The sequence below is a fragment of the Acomys minous genome, assembly GCF_964271855.1.
Source record: "Acomys minous genome assembly, chromosome: 14".
Classification (NCBI taxonomy): Eukaryota; Metazoa; Chordata; class Mammalia; order Rodentia; family Muridae; genus Acomys; species Acomys minous.
Window position 1 is genome coordinate 72,464,409 of NC_140496.1, and position 18,010 is coordinate 72,482,418.

The 18,010-nt window shown below is 44.0% G+C and overlaps 1 protein-coding gene across 1 annotated transcript in view; it reads left to right on the plus strand.

Moving 5' to 3' along the window:
* Positions 1–18,010, plus strand: part of DBT (dihydrolipoamide branched chain transacylase E2) — a 34,944-nt gene that overhangs the window by 13,894 nt on the left and 3,040 nt on the right. The window contains exons 4-10 of the mRNA XM_084757268.1: positions 2,680–2,861; positions 6,294–6,415; positions 11,864–12,080; positions 12,415–12,581; positions 15,413–15,490; positions 17,095–17,286; positions 17,407–17,478. Coding sequence (XP_084613394.1) covers positions 2,680–2,861; positions 6,294–6,415; positions 11,864–12,080; positions 12,415–12,581; positions 15,413–15,490; positions 17,095–17,286; positions 17,407–17,478 — 1,030 coding nt within the window. The remainder of the gene's footprint in view (positions 1–2,679; positions 2,862–6,293; positions 6,416–11,863; positions 12,081–12,414; positions 12,582–15,412; positions 15,491–17,094; positions 17,287–17,406; positions 17,479–18,010) is intronic.

Sequence of the window (18,010 nt, forward strand, 5' to 3'; positions counted from 1 at the left end):
TGTCTCTAAAGCTTTTTTCTTTGAGAGGGCACAGAAATCCACTACGCCTATTAGGAATAAAATATAAATTACCAAGAAGGTAGTAATTATAATCAGCATCACGTCAATCTCAGTTAAGTCATTTATCTTTTCACTTTCTGCTTCTACTTTCAAGGCATCTAAAGTAGCACTATACTAGGTGCTAAAGCCTTATATTATGCTATTTCCCATCCTTGACTCTCTCCTTCAGGACTTCCCAGGGGACTTACCAAATCTGATGGTTTCTCAGTTTGTCCACAGCTGGTGTGATTTCTCTGTCTGTGTGGTTGTGCCATTAGTTGTACTGTCAAATATTCCAAACGTAACAATAACTTTTACTTGCCTGAGGTAATTGTCATCTTGGAGGCTTCCTGTCTGCTAACCTAGGCTTCCAGCTTCCATACAATCTAGGCCTAGAAATTTTTTCAGCCTCTGAGACTTACTGCTGAATAAACTAACCCTTTCTTATTTTTCTGAACTCTAGCTGGCTGGTTCAACTCAGCTGTTCTGGCTCAAACCCCTCTCCGAGCTGACTGATTCAAAACTGGCTTCTCACAATTTCTCACTGAATTGCTCCGCTTGGCCTCAAACTAACTCTAGCAATCTGTTTTAATCTTCTGGCTCCTTCTCATTCTCTGGCTCATTCTGTCTTCACCTGTGTCTAGCTTGTTCTCTCTTCAACATCTTTCTGTAAAACTCTCCTGGTAAAAACTGCCTCTGAATCCCACAAACTGAACTTCCATGAACTCAACTCTACTGCACTGCCTCTCAACTCACTCTCTACAAACTGCCTGAACAGAATAAGGACTAAGAGATCTGCATGCCTCTGTCTCCTGAGTGCTGGCATTAAAGGTGTGTACCACCAGGACCTAAGCTTTTCTTTACTTGAAACTTGCTCTATTCCAGGCTGGCCTTGAACTGAGACATCTGCTTGTCTCTGTCTCCTAAGATTAAAGGTGTGTGCCCCTCAAGTGCTGGGATTAAAGGTGTGATCCACCGTCTGGCTATGGATTCCTATTATAATTATTCTCATAGGGTTGTCCTGGTTTAATTTGGTTCTCCAGTTCGCTTTACCCCACACTCCCTCTTGTATTTTTTATCAATTGTTTTATTGATTTTTTACCATTCTGACTTGGGTAAGATGAATCTCATAACTGTTCTTTTTTGCATTTTCCTAGTGGGCTTTCTCTTCCCCCTTTGGCTGTTTCTCAGCTGTGCAGAAGCTTTTTAGTTTTATGAAGTCCCACCTATTCATTGTTGGCTTTCCTACACCTATATCATACAGAGTATGATATAGCCTATGTTTCTTCTAGGCATTAACATCTAGGTCATTATTCTTAAAATATTCTTTTTTTTTTTTTCTTTTTTTTTCTTCCCAGACAGTGTCTCACCATGTATCCTGGACTGGCCTCAAATTCATGATCCTTCTGACCCGCCTTTGGTGTGCTGGGATCACAGGTTTGTGCTACTGTGCTCAGGTTCTTACACTGTCATTTCTGACCCCCCGTCTTTCCTCTCCTCCTGAGACACCAGCATATGTGTTAGTATGTTCTATGACATTGTCTCAGAAGTCTCTGAGCTCTGTTGATTTTTCCTTTTTATTCCTCAACCTGGGGAAAAAAATCTCACTTGACTGATTCTCAGATTCACTGATTCTTTCTTCCATCAAAGGGAATCTGCTGTTCAACCCATCTAGTAAATTTTTATTTTTTATTTTAGTCAATCTTTAACTGCAAAATTTGGTGTGTTTTGCCATATGTATATTTTTGGCAGTTTGTTAGTATCTTCTATTTGACAGGACATCATTCTTCAAGTTTAGAACATATTTTAGTTCTTTGATTTTATGGCTACAGCTGGACTAGGCAAAAAAGAGGATGGCATTAGGGCAAGTGAAAAATCTCACAGGATGAATACTGAAGACATCGTCTCCGTTGTTACTTCCTTCATTCTTTAAGTCTGATAAGAAGCTAATACAGGTTGAATATATTGTATCTGAAATGTTTAGGACTGAAGCTACTTCTGGTCTTGTACTGTGGATTATAGAATGCTTGCTTACACTTCATCATTTGGGCATCCAAACATAATCCAAGGTTTTGAGCTTTGTTGTTGGCACAAAAAGAGTTTCAGACTTTGTGTACTTTCTATATTTATTTTTATTCATTTATTTTTGTTTTTTGAGACAGGGTTTCTCTATGTAGCCTTGGCTGTCTTGGACTCACTTTGTAGACCAGGCTGGCCTTGAACTCACAAAGATGTGCCTGTCTCTGTCTCCCAGAGTGCTGGGATTACAGGCATGTGCCACCATAACTGGCTAGACTTTATATTTTCTAAGTAGAGATGCTCATTATATAATATCTTACAACAAGAGGAAGTACCACTCAAATATAATAATTTAAGAACTTATTTACCTGAATATATAATTAAACCTTGAGATAAAGAGTTTAGCTTTGTTTTTAATGTTAGCATTTGTTTAGGGCTTTGTCTGAAACCCTGAAAGCCATTTTCATCTCTTCTAAAACATTTCTTGCTGCACCATCTGGGCGTCAGTGCTGGGCAAGACGAACAACAGCTTTTGATGTAGCATGGTGGGCATTTACACAAACGTGCAAGAATTACTTACAGCCATGAATGTTCGTGTAAAAATGTGTCTCTTTCCTCCAGGTATGTAAAAGAAGGGGATACGGTATCTCAGTTTGACAGCATCTGTGAAGTTCAAAGTGACAAGGCCTCTGTCACCATCACCAGCCGTTACGATGGTGTCATCAGGAAACTCTATTACAACCTAGATGACATCGCTTATGTGGGAAAGCCACTGATAGACATCGAAACAGAAGCTCTGAAAGGTCAGCGCGTGTTGCTGCATTTGTTACTGCTTTGCTTTTGTTGTTGGACCTCCAGGCATGGCGGCACACACTTATAACCCCAGAACTTATGTCATGGAGGCAGAAGGATTGTCAGTTTGGAGCTAGCTTAGGCTACATAGGAGCTTAAAGCTATCCTGGGCCACAGAGAAACTCTGTCTAAAAACAAAAACAAAACAAAACAAAAAACAGGATCCTTCTAACTTACAGAGTCTGGGTTGGGGATTTAGAACAGAAGATTAGGAAAACAAAAGATTTTCTGTGATACGTGATTATCTTAGATCAGATATCATGGCAAAAGCCCATATAGTAAGACTCCCTTTGTCTGGATGTCTGCCCTCTGGACACTTGGATGTTAAATGAGGCAAGACGCTCTCTCGGAGACTAATGATTGAGGTTCAGAACACTGGTCTGTAAGAGCGCAAACTGGAGTCTAGAAAGGTTAAATCTAATGTAATAAGATTTTAGGTTCAATGTCTCCTTTGAAATCTTCCATGGCTCGACCTCTGTGCAGATTGCCAATGGTGACACATCACAGGAGGATTTTTGTGTAGGACCAGGCGTCACTTCTGAAAACCAAGAGCGGAAGGAGAGCTTCAGACTTGCAGGAGAGAAAGAACACACCTCTGAAGTTCTAAAATGACTCGCTCAGCCCCAACTCTTAAAAATGCCACAGCACTTCCAATGTTACCACCTTCAGGGGACACTCAGACCACACCCAACCATAGCAGGAGCACTGGCACATATGTTTATATTTTTTTCTATAATATACATGTGCATTCTCACTTGTGATGATTATGAAACAAACTTCCTCAGAAGTAGAAGAGAAAAGAAAGAAAATCAATGAAAATGAAGAGACTGTGTAGAATTAACAGCCATGGTGCTTATAAATAGATGTGGCCAAAGGACATTCATTACAAGAGCCATACAGAGGAAAACAGAAACATTGGCCAGTCCCATCGGTGGCAGAAAGCTGGCTTTCTATCTCAGAAGTTGACCAGGCTCATCACCTTGAGGAATAGCTTTAGCATCAGCCTGGAAGAGGCTGTGGTAGTGAGTGGGGAGGTGTCTGAGTGGGTAAAGTGCCTCCTATGTGAGCATGAGGACCTGAGTTTGGACTCCTAGCATCCATGAACAAGCTGGGCTTGGCAGAACACATCTGTAACCTTAGAGCTAGTGAGCTGGAGAGCACATCCCAGGCCCATTGGCTAGCCAGGCTACCCGAAAGGGGAAAGCCCAGGCTCAGTGAGAGACCCTGCCTGAAAACTAAAATAGAAAAACGATTAAGGGCTGGGTGTGGTGGCACACGCCTTTAATCCCAACACTCAGGAGGCAGAGGCAGGTGGATTGCTGTGAGTTTGGGGCTGGCCTGGTCTACAAAGCGAGTCCAGGACAGCCAAGGCTACACAGAGACCCTGTCTCGAAAACAAAAAACAAACAAACAAACAAACAAAAAAGAAAGAAAGAAAGAAAGAAAGAAAAACAACTGAGGAAAACATCTGGCATTGACCTCTGGCCTTCATGTGGAGGTTTGAATAGGAATGGCCCTATTCATGTGTTTGAATTCATGGCCCATAGGAAGTGGCACTATTAGGAAGTGTGGCCATGTTGGAGGAAGTGTGTCACTTTTGGGGGCCGGCCTTGAGGTCTATGCTCAAGCTATAGCCAGTGTGGCACACAGTCTTTATCTACTGCCTATGGATCCCAATGTAGAACTCTCAGCTCCTCCTCCAGCACCGTGTCTGCCTGGATGATGCCAGGCTTCCTGCCATGATAATAATGGGCTAAACCTCTGAACCTGTAAGCCAGCCCCAGTCAAATGTTTATAACAGTTGCCATGGTCACGGTGTCTCTTCACAGCAATAAAACCCCAAACTAAGGCACATGGTATATGTATCCATGGGCAGGACTGCAAGCGAGCACATATCCATACAGTAAAAACTACAGCTGGAGTGGTGGTACTCATCTTTAATCTCAGCACTCAGGAAGAAATGGCAGATCTCTGAGTTCCACGCCAGCCACGGCGACATGAGACCCTGTCTCAAAACAAAACATTAAAAACTACTTTAAAATAAAGTCTGTAGTGGGATTCATAAGGCAACATCTGTTATCTTAGAAATATTAAATAAAGACATGAGTCGTCTACTTCAGAAGTTAGGAAAGAGTGTTTGACAGTGGCTGACTAGTTCTTCAACTCTATTGTTTATATTATAATAATAATAATATCTAATATTATAATCACTTTTTCTGAATTACATTGGTGACGGTTTGAATAAGAATATATTTGCCTCATATATTTAAATGCAGTCACCAGGATGAGTATCTCTTTGATAAGATTAGAAGGACTGGGAGGCGTGGCCTTGCTGGAGGAAGTGCGTCACTGGGGGTGGGCGTCAAGGTTTCTGGAGCCCATGACAGGCCCAGTCTCTATCTGCTTGCAGATCAGGATGTAGCTCGGAGCTTCTGCTCTAGCGTCATGCCTGCCGCCATGAAAATGGACCAACCCAACCCCCTGAAACTGTAAGCAAGCCCCCAGTTAAATGCATTCTATTATAGGAGTCGCCTTGGTGGTGGTGTCTCCTCAGAGCAGGACTGAGAGGACATTTTAGGCCCATTATCTTTCCCTTCGAGGAATTCTAACTTTAAAAGAAAAAAGAAAAAAGAAAAAAGAAATAGAGATAAAGAGACAAACCCTGTTGAGATGGCTGGGCAATTCAGTAAATAGCAACAGAGATAAGTTAGACAATGTCTGGTCAAAACAACTTGTAACTAATCACTATTTGCTTGTGGTGGGGTAAATAGAAATGAAAAGGATTGGAAAACACTACCAAGGAATTCAAAGGCGCTTAAGTTTTTAAAAATATTTTATCTATTTATTTCGTGTGCATGCTCATGCTACCACACACACTCAGGATGCATACTGGTTTTATTTTGTCTGTGGGTCTTTTGTTTCCGTACTTTTAGTTTTTTATAATTTTAATTTTCTTCCTGGCACAAAGCCTTTCAGAAGCATGGCTTATATTATGTTTTATATTTTTATATTACCCATGCATTCATGCACATGCAGCCACAGAAGCCAGAGATATCAGATCCCCTGGAGCTGGAATTACAGGAAGTCACGAGCCACCTGACACGAATGTGTCTCTCACCGAACCAGGAGCTCATCAGTTTAGTCCGGCTTATTGGGCAGTGAGCACCTGAGATGTTTGTTCCCGTCCCTCTTCCCCACTGGGTACCGGAGCTACAGACACACACTGCCACGCCTGACACTTACATAGGTGCTGAGCATCCAAACTCAGGGCCTTATGCTCGCATAACAAGCGCTTTACTGACTCAGCCATCTGTCCAGCTCCACCACTAAGCTTTTTAAAGAGATAGGTGTTCATGACTAAAGTTGTCTAACCTTGCTTCCAGACTCAGAAGAAGATGTTGTTGAAACTCCTGCTGTGTCCCATGATGAGCACACTCACCAAGAGATCAAAGGCCAGAAAACACTAGCAACGCCTGCAGTCCGTCGGCTGGCCATGGAAAACAATGTAAGTCTTCTTAAAACTGAAGTTCTTGATTACACAGAAAGTCTACATTTGTAGCAGGGCGTGGTGGCACATGCCTTTAATCCCAGCACCGGGAAAGCAGAGGCAGGCAGATCACTGTGAGTTCTAGGTCAGCCTGATCTGCAGAGTGAGTCCAGGACAGCCAGAGAGAGAAACCCTGTCTCGAAAGTAAATAAATAAATAAATAAACAAAAAACAAAAAGAAAATAAGTATCTCTAGAAAAAAAAGATCTCTGTGAAGTGGTTTAAGCTGGAATTAATGAGAAAGGTTGCTATAATAAAGTAATCTTCACACAGAAACACTTGGGAGGAGGGAGGAGACATGGCTGGACTGTTAAGAATCCCTGTCTTCAGCAGAAAGACACAAGTGATATATTCTCAGTTGTAACTGAACGCTAGCCCAAGGGGCATGTGCCATGAAAGTCTTCCCCTACCAGAAAAGTGGGATAGATGTGAGGACATCCTATTGGGACTCTAGGTGAGAGAAGCATGGGAGAAAGGGGAAATAGAAGGATTCAGAGGGTGCTAGAAACCTACAAGAAGAACATTATGATAGGCAGATCTCGGCCCAGGGGTTCTACTCAAACTATGGCTCCAACCAAGGACAATACGTGCAATAAACATTGAACTCCTACCCAGATCTAGCCAATGGACAGGTCATTCTCCACAGATGAGTGAAAAGTGGGGACTGACTTTCACATGAACTCTGGTGCCCCATATTTGACCACGTACCCTTGATGGGGAGGCCTGGTGGCACTCAGAGGAAGCATAGCAGGCTACCAAGAAGAGACTTGATACCCTATGATCATATAGAGGGGGAGGAGGTCCCCCTCAGTCACAGTCATAGGGGAGGGGAATAGGGTGAAAATGAGGAATGGGAGGATAGAAGGGATGGGATAACAATTGAGATGTAATATGAATGAATTAATAAATAAAAAAGTAACACACACACAAAAAGAAAGAAAAAAAAAAAGAAAGAAAGAAAAACCCTGTCTTGGAAAAACAAGCAAAAAACATTTATTGCTCTTCCAGAGAACCCTGGTTCTGTTCCCAGCACCCATGGTGGGTGCCTCACAACCACCGCCTGCAGCCCCTGCTCCAGAGTATCTGATACCCTCTTGTAGCACCTAAGACCACTTCACACACTGGTGACATAAATTCACACACACAAACATACACACCAAGAGAAAGAAATCTTTAAAAAAGGCACTGGGAAGAAATGACAGGACAATATGAACTTAGTACTTCATATTAATTGCATAACATGGTGTCTATTCGTTCACAGAGCCCAAAGCAGTAACAGCTAACGTTTCTGAATCTTTCTCAATACCAGTGTCTTGGGGCTGGGGAGATAAAGTGGCTCGGGCAGTGAAGTGCTTACTGCACACATCTGAGGACATGAGTGTGACTCGCAGCTCCCACATGGTGGTGCACATGAGTGTGCCCCCGAGTTCCCATGTGGTGGTGCACATGTGTAGTGACCTGCAGCTCCCGTGTGGTGGTGCACACGTGTAGTGACCCACAGTTCCCATGTGGTGGTGCACACGTGTAGTGACCCGCAGCTCCCGTGTGGTGGTGCACACGTGTAATGCCAACATTCAGAATGGAGAGGGTAGAGGACCCCTGGGGCTCGCTGGCTAGCCAGTCTGGTTTCAGCTGGCAAATCTCAGATTTAGTGACAGATCCTGTCTGGAAAATTACAGTGGCCATCTCTTGAGAAATTACCCCAGGAGTTAGCCTCTGGCCTGCACATGCACACACCCAGGTGTGTATGTGCACCCGTACTCACATGAACACACACACAAGAGCACATCAAACCAGCAAACATGTGCAGACCACTGCTTTAGTTTAGGTCAGCTAAAGGCACAATTTAAGAACCTAGATGCCGCCGGGCATGGTGGTGCACGCCTTTAATCCCAGCACTTGGGAGGCAGAGGCAGGTGGATCTCTGTGAGTTCAAGCCCAGCCTGGTCTACAAAGCGAGTCTAGGATAGTCAAGGCTACACAGAGAAAGCCTGTCTGGTGGTGGTGGGGACCTATAAAGGGAATGAGAGGATTGCAAAGGCAAGAGACTGAAACTGGGACAGCCATGGATGTGGTAGCAAATTCTGCCAAACTACACTGTGCCAGGACAAGGAGCCTTGTGTTGTCTTTGTCATCTGTATATTAGGCAACTTTTCATAACTCCAACAAAACACCCGAAATAAACCATCTTATAAGGAAGAAATGTTTCATCTGCTCTTGGTGTCATGGTTTTCAGCTCATGACCAATCAGCCCCCGTTTTTCAGCTGGGTGGTGGTGCAGTACATCATGGCAGGATGCGTGGCGGAGGAATCTTACTCTCCTCAGAGCCGCGAATGAAAACCCACAGTGCCCTTTGACGACACACCTGTAATAGCTGTAAAATCTCCCAGTAGAACCCAACTCAGTTTCCACCTCACTCTTAACACCACCAACTAGAACCAGCCGTTTATTTTATTTATTTTATATTTTTATGTATGTGTTTTTTTAAAGATAGGAGTTCATTATGTGGTCCAGGCTGGCCTCAAAATCACTGTATAGCCCAGGCTATCCTCATAATCCCTGTTCTCCTACCTCGGTCTTCAGAGTGCTGGAATTCCAGGCAATCACCATTATACCCTGCTGAGCACAGGCCTTGAACACAGACCTTGGGGAGATTCCAGATCCAAACTGTAGCCTACTCTGTGCCTGTGTGATGGATAAAATGCTAGGGGGTGTGGCTTCTTGACACCAATAGGTGTTTGCATGTCTCAGTTAAACCTTCCGGATAAGGAGCTACTGTGAGGCTTACAGTGGAAAAGAGCCAGTGCAGTGGAGACAGAGGAACAGAGGCCATCATCTCAGAACCAGTGGTGTCGCCCTCTTGTTGCCTCAATAATCACATTCATTATTTTAAGTCCATGTGTGCCAGGCACAATACACATTAGCTCTGACTCTTACAGCAGCCCTCCAGGGTGTTTGGTTTCTTACCATTTTTGCTGGTGAGAAAGCACAGGGGTGTGTTAACTTGTCCCAACCCAAGGTAAATAACAGAACCGGGAGTTGGAGGAGCGTTCTGTTTACACAGCCTGAGCACTTCCCACTCTGCACAGCGATGTAGAGAGGTTCTGAGAAGCCAAAAGTCTGTACTGTGCGCGTGTGTAATTGAACTGTAGAGGTGTTCAGTTCTCCTGCTTGTAAGGAACTACTCTACAGAGCACTCCATGATGCCGTCTGCCTTGTGTGCTCAAGGGCAGACGCTCCACCAGCTGGTCCACACCCCTAGCCCTTTTTAGGGGGGAAGTTCTAAATAGATGCTGTGTATCATCTGGAACTTGCTATTGTAACACAGTCAGGACTTAAATTTACAACCCTCCTGCCTCTGCGTCCCAAGTGCTAAGGTTATAGACCTGCATCGCCATGCCTGGCTTCTCTGTGTCCTTTCTTTTGCATTCGTATTTTTGTTTGCTAGTTTATTTCTAATTTATTATTTTCTCATTCAATACATCCCAACCACAGTTTCCCCTCCAAGTCTGTGTAGTCCCCCAAATCCTAAGCCCAGATCCACTTGTCCATTTCCCTTCACAGAAATGCAGGCCTCCCAGAATATCAATCGGGCACGGCATTTTAAAAATGCCATAAGCCTACGCACGAACCCTCAAGGCTGGGCAAGGCAACCCAGTAGGAGGAAAAGGGTCCCTTGAGCAGGCAGAAGAATCAGAGATACCCCCACTCTCATTATTAGGAGTCCCACAAAAATACCCAGCCAACATCCAAAGCATATGTTGCTTCAGTCCCTGTGATCCCCTTTGAGCCCCTTAGTTGATTCTGTGGGCTGTGTTCTCCTGGTGTCCTCAACCCCTCTGGCTGCTATAATTTTTCCTCTCCATATTCTGTGGGTTTTCCCAAGCTCCAAGGGGAGGAGCCCAGTGGAAAGCTCCAATTTAGGCACTCTCTCCACCTAATGTTTGGCTGTGGGTCTCTGCATCTGCTTCTATCGGCTGCCAGAAGCAGCCTTTCTGATAACAACTGGGCTAAGGCACCAATCTGTCACATTCATCTCTTTAAAAAAAAAATCAACATGTGCCAGGCGTGGTGGCGCATGCCTTTAGTCCCAGCAGTCGGGAGGCAGAGGCAGGTGGATTGCTATGAGTTCAAGGCTAGCCTGGTCTACAAAGTGAGTCCAGGACAGGCAAGGCTACACAGAGAAACCCTGTGTTGGAAAAAAAAAATTAATACATGTTCAACATGTATTAATTATACAAAATAGTGGGCTTCATTAATAAGCAGTAAGAATTATGGGAGAAAGATCCTCGGAGGGATAGCTCAATGGTAAAGATCCCAGCATCTGTTCCAGAGGACCCAGATTTGATTAATAAAACCTACATGTCCGCTAACAAGTGGCTGTAACTCTGCTCCTAGGGCCTCTGGTGCTGTCTTCTGGCCTCCTTGAGCATCAGGCATACATGTGGTGCACAGAAACACATGCAGGCAAGACACACAGGATAAAGAAATGAGATCTTATTAAACAATAGTAATTATGAGACAGAAAGCATGGTGATGCACACCTTTAATCCTATCCCTCAAGAGGCAGAGGCAAAGGCAGATGGAGCTCTTGAAGTTCAAGGCCATCCTGATCTACATATACATAGTGAGTTCCAGACCAGTCAGGACTACACAGTGAGACCTGTCTGAAAGAGAAAGACAGAGAGGAAGCCAGAGAGACGGCTCAGAGGTCTGCTCTTTCGAAGTCCTGAGTTCAATTCCCAGCAACCACATGATGGCTGACAACTATCTATAATGTGATCTGATGCCCTCTTCAGGCCTGCAGGTGTACATGCAGGCAGAGCACTGTATACATAATAAATAAAGTAATTAAAAGAAAGAAAGAGAAAGGAAGAAAGAAACAGAGTTATTGGAGGCAGGGGCAGGCTAGATAGACGACTCAGAGGTTAAAAGCACTGTCTGCTCTTTGAAAGGCCCTGAGTTCAATTCCCAGCAACCACATGGTGGCTCACAACCATCTACAGTGAGATCTGGTGCCCTCTTCTGGCCTACAGGTGTACATGCAGATAAAACACTATATAATTATAAAGAAATCTTTTGAAAAAGAGGGTTATGGGACAGATTTGGATGATGAATGATGAAGATGCTGCTTTCTCAAACTAAGTTACTGGGCAAAATTCTTTGCCTTTAAATAATCCCACTCATGTCGGCAGAGGTTGAGGGGGGTGGATTTTTGAGACAGGGTTTTTCTGTGTAGCCTTGGCTGTCCTGGACCAGGCTAGCCTTGAGCTCGGAGATCCGCCTGCCTCTGCCTCCCGAGTTTGGGGATTAAAGGCGCTTGTCACCACTGCCAGACTTTTCCACTCCAGTTTTGAACTTGAATGGCAGGTTTATGTTTAGCATTTAAATGTGTTCTGTTTTAGATTAAGCTGAGTGAAGTTGTTGGCTCTGGAAAAGATGGCAGAATACTTAAAGAAGATATTCTCAACTTTTTGGAAAAGCAGACGGGAGCCATACTGCCTCCCTCCCCAAAGGCTGAAATCACCCCACCTCCACCGCAGCCCAAAGCCAGGACCTCTCCGATGCCAATATCAAAGCCCCCAGTATTCACAGGCAAAGACCGAACAGAGCCTGTGACAGGTAACCGCAGCAGGGAGAGGAAGCAATGCTGGCTTACTGTGGGGAAACTGCCTCAGGAGATGCACGCTCATCGTATGATGGTTTCAGTTATTTCTTGAGCTGTGGCCTCACTGTGTAGCCCTAGAAATTAATAGGTCGGCCAGGCTGGCTTCAGACTCACATGGGTCCTCCCTCTCGCCTCTGCCTCCTGAGTGCTGGGACCAATGGCATGCACTGCCACACCTGGCTTTCAGTTTGTCGTGAAATTATAATAATGCAGTGGCACAGTTTTTCTGATTTGTATTGAAAAATAACACATAATTGGATTTATATAAAGCAACTGAGTTTCTTCTAGGCTTCCAAAAAACAATGGTCAAGACCATGTCCGCGGCCCTGAAGATTCCCCACTTTGGCTATTGTGACGAGCTTGACCTTACTGAACTGGTGAAGCTTCGAGAAGAATTGAAACCTGTGGCTTCCGCTCGTGGCATCAAACTCTCCTTCATGCCCTTCTTCCTGAAGGTGAGTTTCATTCACTCCCAGCAGGGCCCTAGAGGACGGTACCATTTTGTTTTGTAAAGATCTAGCAGTTTAAAAGGCCGGCATTATACAATTGAAATCTGTGTTGTATATTCATCTGCTTACCTTTTAAAAAAAGATTTATTTTATGCTTGTTATATTTACATATTTATTTAGTGTGTGTCTGTATGGGGGCATGCATATGCATGAGTGTATGTTTGTGTGTGTGTGTTTGTGTGTGTGTGTTTGTGTGTGTGTTCAAGTGCACTTAATAGTACAACTTGCAGGAATCCGTTTCCTCCTTCTACCTTGTGAGTCCCAGGCATTGAACTCAGGTTGCCAGACTTGGAGGAAAAGCCTGACTCATTGAATCATCTTGCCAGTCCAAGATTTCGTTTGTTTGTCTGTTTGTTTGTTTGTTTTTGAGGCAGTCTCACTATGCAGCCCTGGGTGGCCTGGAACTTACTCTGTTGACTGCTTTCATATTCACAAAGATCAAGCTGCCTCTGCCTCCCAAGTGCTGGGAACAAAAGCACATACCACAATACCCAGCTGTGTGTGTGTGTGTGTGTGTGTGTGTGTGTGTGTGTGTGTGTGTATGTATACATGTGTATGTGTATGCATGTATATGTGTTCATACAAGGGCCCACAGAGGCTAGAGAAGGGTGTCAGTTAGATTTCCTGGAGGCAGAGTGAACAGACAGTGTGAGACATCGGCTTAGGTCCTAGGATCCAAACCCTGACCGTCCTCTGCAGGAGCAACGTGTGCTCCTAACCACCAAGCAGTCGCCCCACTTTAGGCTGGGACGAGAACTGGGCCAACAGTTGAGAAAAGCCTTTAATCGCAAAGGGTCACAGGAAAGTTCTGGTTTGAGCTAAAAGAAGACGGAAGTGACTTTGCACATTATGGTGGGTGTTTATTTCCATGCGTTCAGCACCTGGGGAAGGCCACCAGGGCCAGGCCATGGGATCATGAGCTTCCCCTGTGACTCTCACTAAGGACCACTGCAAAGCATCTATGATGTGTCAGGGTTGGGTAGCAATGCTCCAGACAGTCATCCTGAATTCTCAGAGGGTCCCAGACATGATGGTATTACTGTCCCCACTTTCCTCTGGAGAAAATTAGGCCTCAGAGAGGTTGAGAATCTCGTGGCATTCTTTCACTGCTATATTTTTTCATTGTTCTAGTCGAAATGAGCAAGCCCTTGGTATTTTCAAGAATAAGTTTCGTGAATTCTATTTTAAATTAAAATATAAAATTTAAAACATTTAGAAATATACTACAAAGTATGACATGGGGTGGGGGTCTGACCTAATCCCTGGGCATACGTGTGTGTCTCTTGTATTTCCACTTGCAAACTTATTATACTCAAAACCCCATTTCTGTGGATAGTACTTTTGACTAATTTTAGGGGTGGATTTTTGTTTGCTTGTTTGTTTGTTTGTTTGGTTGGTTGTTGTTGTTGTTTGAAACAGGGTTTCTTTATGTAGTTCCTGGCTGTCCTGGAACTTGTTTATGTAGACCAGGCTGTCTTAGCCATTGTTCTATTGCTATGAAGAGACACCATGACCAAAGCCTGCTGTAACTAAAGTAATCACTGTGGAAGATCTCTGTCTAACCCCTTTTTAATGTAGAGGATTTGATTTGGGGGTATGCACTCAAGACTCTTAAGTATACTAACTAACATTTAATGCAATGACAGTAAAGAACTCAATAGCATTAGACAGGAGCCACACGAGAGAGAGTTCTGCAGGCTTTTGTAGAAAACATGGGTCTAAGGAACAGAGAAGACACATCACAGTTTTACAATAAGAAATCTTTCAGATGCTTTTACAAAATAAAAAATCAAAGTTGCATGTGAAGACAAAAAAAAAAAAGAACAACCTTAAGCATCTTTATTTTGCTGTTTTAATTTTTTTTAAAGTACTATTCACTTTTTATTGTTTAACAGTTTCATATATGTAAGCAATAACTTTATCTTTGAAATTTAGCACAAGGTATAACTGGCCAAATACAATGTATTAACCTCGTTTGTTAGCTCATGCACGTGCCACAAAGGCTGTCATGAGCATTTAGTGTTATGGAGAGATTTTTCAATTAGGGAAATCAGCATATGAGCAGGAGAGAAAAGAGGTCACATGGGCAAGCAGGGATGCGTGCCAGCAGCGTGGCCTCTGCAGTGCATGTTGGAGCCAGGTATGCCCTTCACTAGGCCAAGGACGCCCTTGGAACACTGGCCTCTAATGGGCACTCTGAATCATTGTGTGCTCTTCCTACACAGAGAAATGGCTCACCTGCCTTTTGTGTTTGAATTCTTAGCCTATTTTTGAACTATTGCCTTACTGCTCATAAAAATCTAAATCGACATGTTAGTGAGAAAAATCACTTGGACTTGAGACAGCCTGCATGGTTCTTTTGAAAATCTCCTTCATGTCTGCAAGAGATCTGACCATTTTATCGTTTGGGTTTTTTTTTTTTGGGGGGGGGCTTGTTTTTGTTTGTTTGAGACAGGGTTTCTCTGTGTAACCTTGGCTGTCCTTGGCTCCCTTTGTAGACCAGGCTGGCCTCAAACTCACAGGGATTCCACTGCCTCTGCCTTCTGAGTATTAGGATTAAAGGCGTGTGACACCACGCCTGGCTTATCGTTTGTTTTTAAGTGATTAGGGCAACCTAGATTTTCCTTTGTTGGAGGTAAGAGTGGAAGGGATAAACCTGGGTGCCCCTGGCCTGGAGTCAAGAGCTCTCTTCCCGTCCCCTCTTCTACCTCCTATGGCTTGCAGTCCCCTGTGCCTGAGGCAGGAGTGTTCACTTGCATCATCGTTCTCTCCAACAGGCTGCGTCTTTGGGATTGCTGCAGTTTCCTATCCTCAATGCCTCTCTGGATGAAAGCTGCCAGAACATCACCTACAAGGTTGGCTATGCGTTTTCTAAAGTCATTGATATTACAGAAGATGGTGTCCGTGTGCTTATAGGTTAGAACCCTCTAGGATATTCAAACAGTGACCTTTTTCCAGACAGGAATAAAAGATATAGCGTAAGCCATTAAATTTCAACCTATTGGCTTTGTTTTACTGTTTAATAATGATTTTGTTCCGGTGTACAGCCCTCCTTTTAAGTCCTGTTGATTTTCCATTTAAAATAATGGAGCTACCCAGGTGGTGGCACATGCCGTTAGTCCCAACACTTGGGAGGCAGAGACAGCTGGATCTTTGAGTTGGAGGCCAGCCTGGTCTACAGAGTGAGTTCCAGAATAGCCAGGGCTACCCAGAAAATCCCTGTGGAGATAATTACCTGTTTACATTGTTATTCTTCCACAAATTTATTGAAGTGATACTTTTTTTTTTTGAGACAGGGTTTCCCTGTGTAGCCTTGGCTGTCCTAGACTACTAGCTTTATAGACAAGACTGGCTTTGAACTCATGAAGATCAGCCACACTCTCTTGTCTCCCAAGTACTGGGATTACAGGCATGCACCACTATGTGTGACTACATTTTTTTTTCTTTTTTTTTTTTTTTTGGAGTCCAGGGGTTTGAGACAGGGTTTCTCTGTGTAGCCTTGACTGTCCTAGACTCACTTTGTGGACCAGACTGGCCTCAAACTCACAGCGATCTGCCTGCCTCTGCCTCATGAGTGCTGTGATTAAAGGTGTGCACTACCATGCCCGGCTTAATTTGCTTTTCTCTTTTTCATTTACTATATTGTGGATTACTATGTTGTCATTTATATCATCAGTGACCTATTGGCAAATATTATCATTATTACAGAACCACCCGATGCCTGGTTAATTCCTTCATTCTTTTGCATTTATTTCCTCTTATTTCCTTATTGTTTCTAAAACAATCTTTTAAGCTTGCTTAAGTTTTTAAAAAATTTGCATTTATTTTATTAACGGGAGGGAACTGGTACTGCTGGACCTATGTGGAAGTCAGGGCAATTTGCAAGAGTCAGTTCTCTGCTTTCGCCATGTGGATTCGGCAGTTTGGCCTCAGGTTGGCGGCAAGTGCCCTTTTCCCACTGTGCTGTCTCCTCTACCCAATCTAGTTCTTCTAAGCTACGTCCATCCTGGTGTAAATCGTGACTGTTTTATTTTTTTGGCCTTTTAGCTTTTTGAGATATGGTCTTGCCATATGGCACAAACTTCACTCTTTCTTCCTCAGCCTCCCTAATATTGGGATTATAGGGCACCATACACCTAGCTTGGTGAAATAGTTTAGTGTCATTTCTTTCTTTCTTTCTTTCTTTCTTTCTTTCTTTCTTTCTTTCTTTCTTTCTTTCTTTCTTTCTTTCTTTCTTTATCTAGACAGGGTTTCTCTGTGTAGCCCTGGCTGTCCTGGACTCTTTGTAGACCAGACTGGCCTCGAACTTACAGAGATATGTCTGCCTCTGCCTCCCAGGTGCTGGGATTAAAGGCGATCGGCTCCACCCCCCAGATAGTATCTTTCTTCTAGAAAGCAGTAGGGTTTATCTTTTCCTTGTTGTATATTTATGTATTAAAAGGTACTTTTTATTCCTTAGGCTTCTCACAACATCGGGATAGCAATGGATACTGAGTTGGGGTTAATTGTTCCCAATGTGAAGAATGTTCAGGTGCGGTCTGTATTTGAGATCGCCACGGAACTGAACCGCCTCCAGAAACTGGGCTCTTCCGGTCAGCTCAGTGCTGCAGACCTCACCGGAGGGACGTTTACTCTTTCCAACATCGGATCAGTAAGTCACCATGGTCAAATTTATAAGTGCAACTTGAGTTTCTGATCACATGCTCAAATACAATGCAGCCTGTCATCTATGAGGCATTCCCTGAAAGCTAAATTTTTCCATTCTTCCCAGATTGGTGGAACCTATGCCAAGCCGGTGATATTACCCCCGGAAGTAGCCATCGGCGCCCTGGGAGCGATTAGGGTACGTATATATAGTGAGTAACTGTAGGACAATTTCAGTAAGCTGGAAGCCTGAGTGTGAAGGAGACTCAGGGTTGAAGGATATCCCCCACATACTAGTTTGCACTGTGCAGTCCGAGTCTGGGTCCTCCTATCCCACTGTCACCCGCTAGGATTACAGCTCTATGCCCCGACACCTGACAAAATGCTGATGTCTTGGCCTTGAAGACGATTGTATTTTGAATAAGAACGCTGTGGGGTTGGGGATTTAGCTCAGTGGTAGAGCACTTGCCTAGCAAGCGCAAGGCCCTGGGTTCGGGCCTCAGCTCTGGAAAAAAAAAAAAAGAATAAGAACACTGTGAGTTCGAGGTCAGCCTCGTCTACAGAGTGAGTCTAGGACAGCCAAGGGTCAGCGCCCTCATGGAGAAGCCTGTGTGTAGAGTGTACCGAGGTGACCTTTCCCCCAGCTCCCAAGGGCCCCTACTCCGGAGAAGCTTTCCAGTCCATGGCCACATCTTTTTGGCCTGGAAACTACTCTCCATGTCACAGGAGAT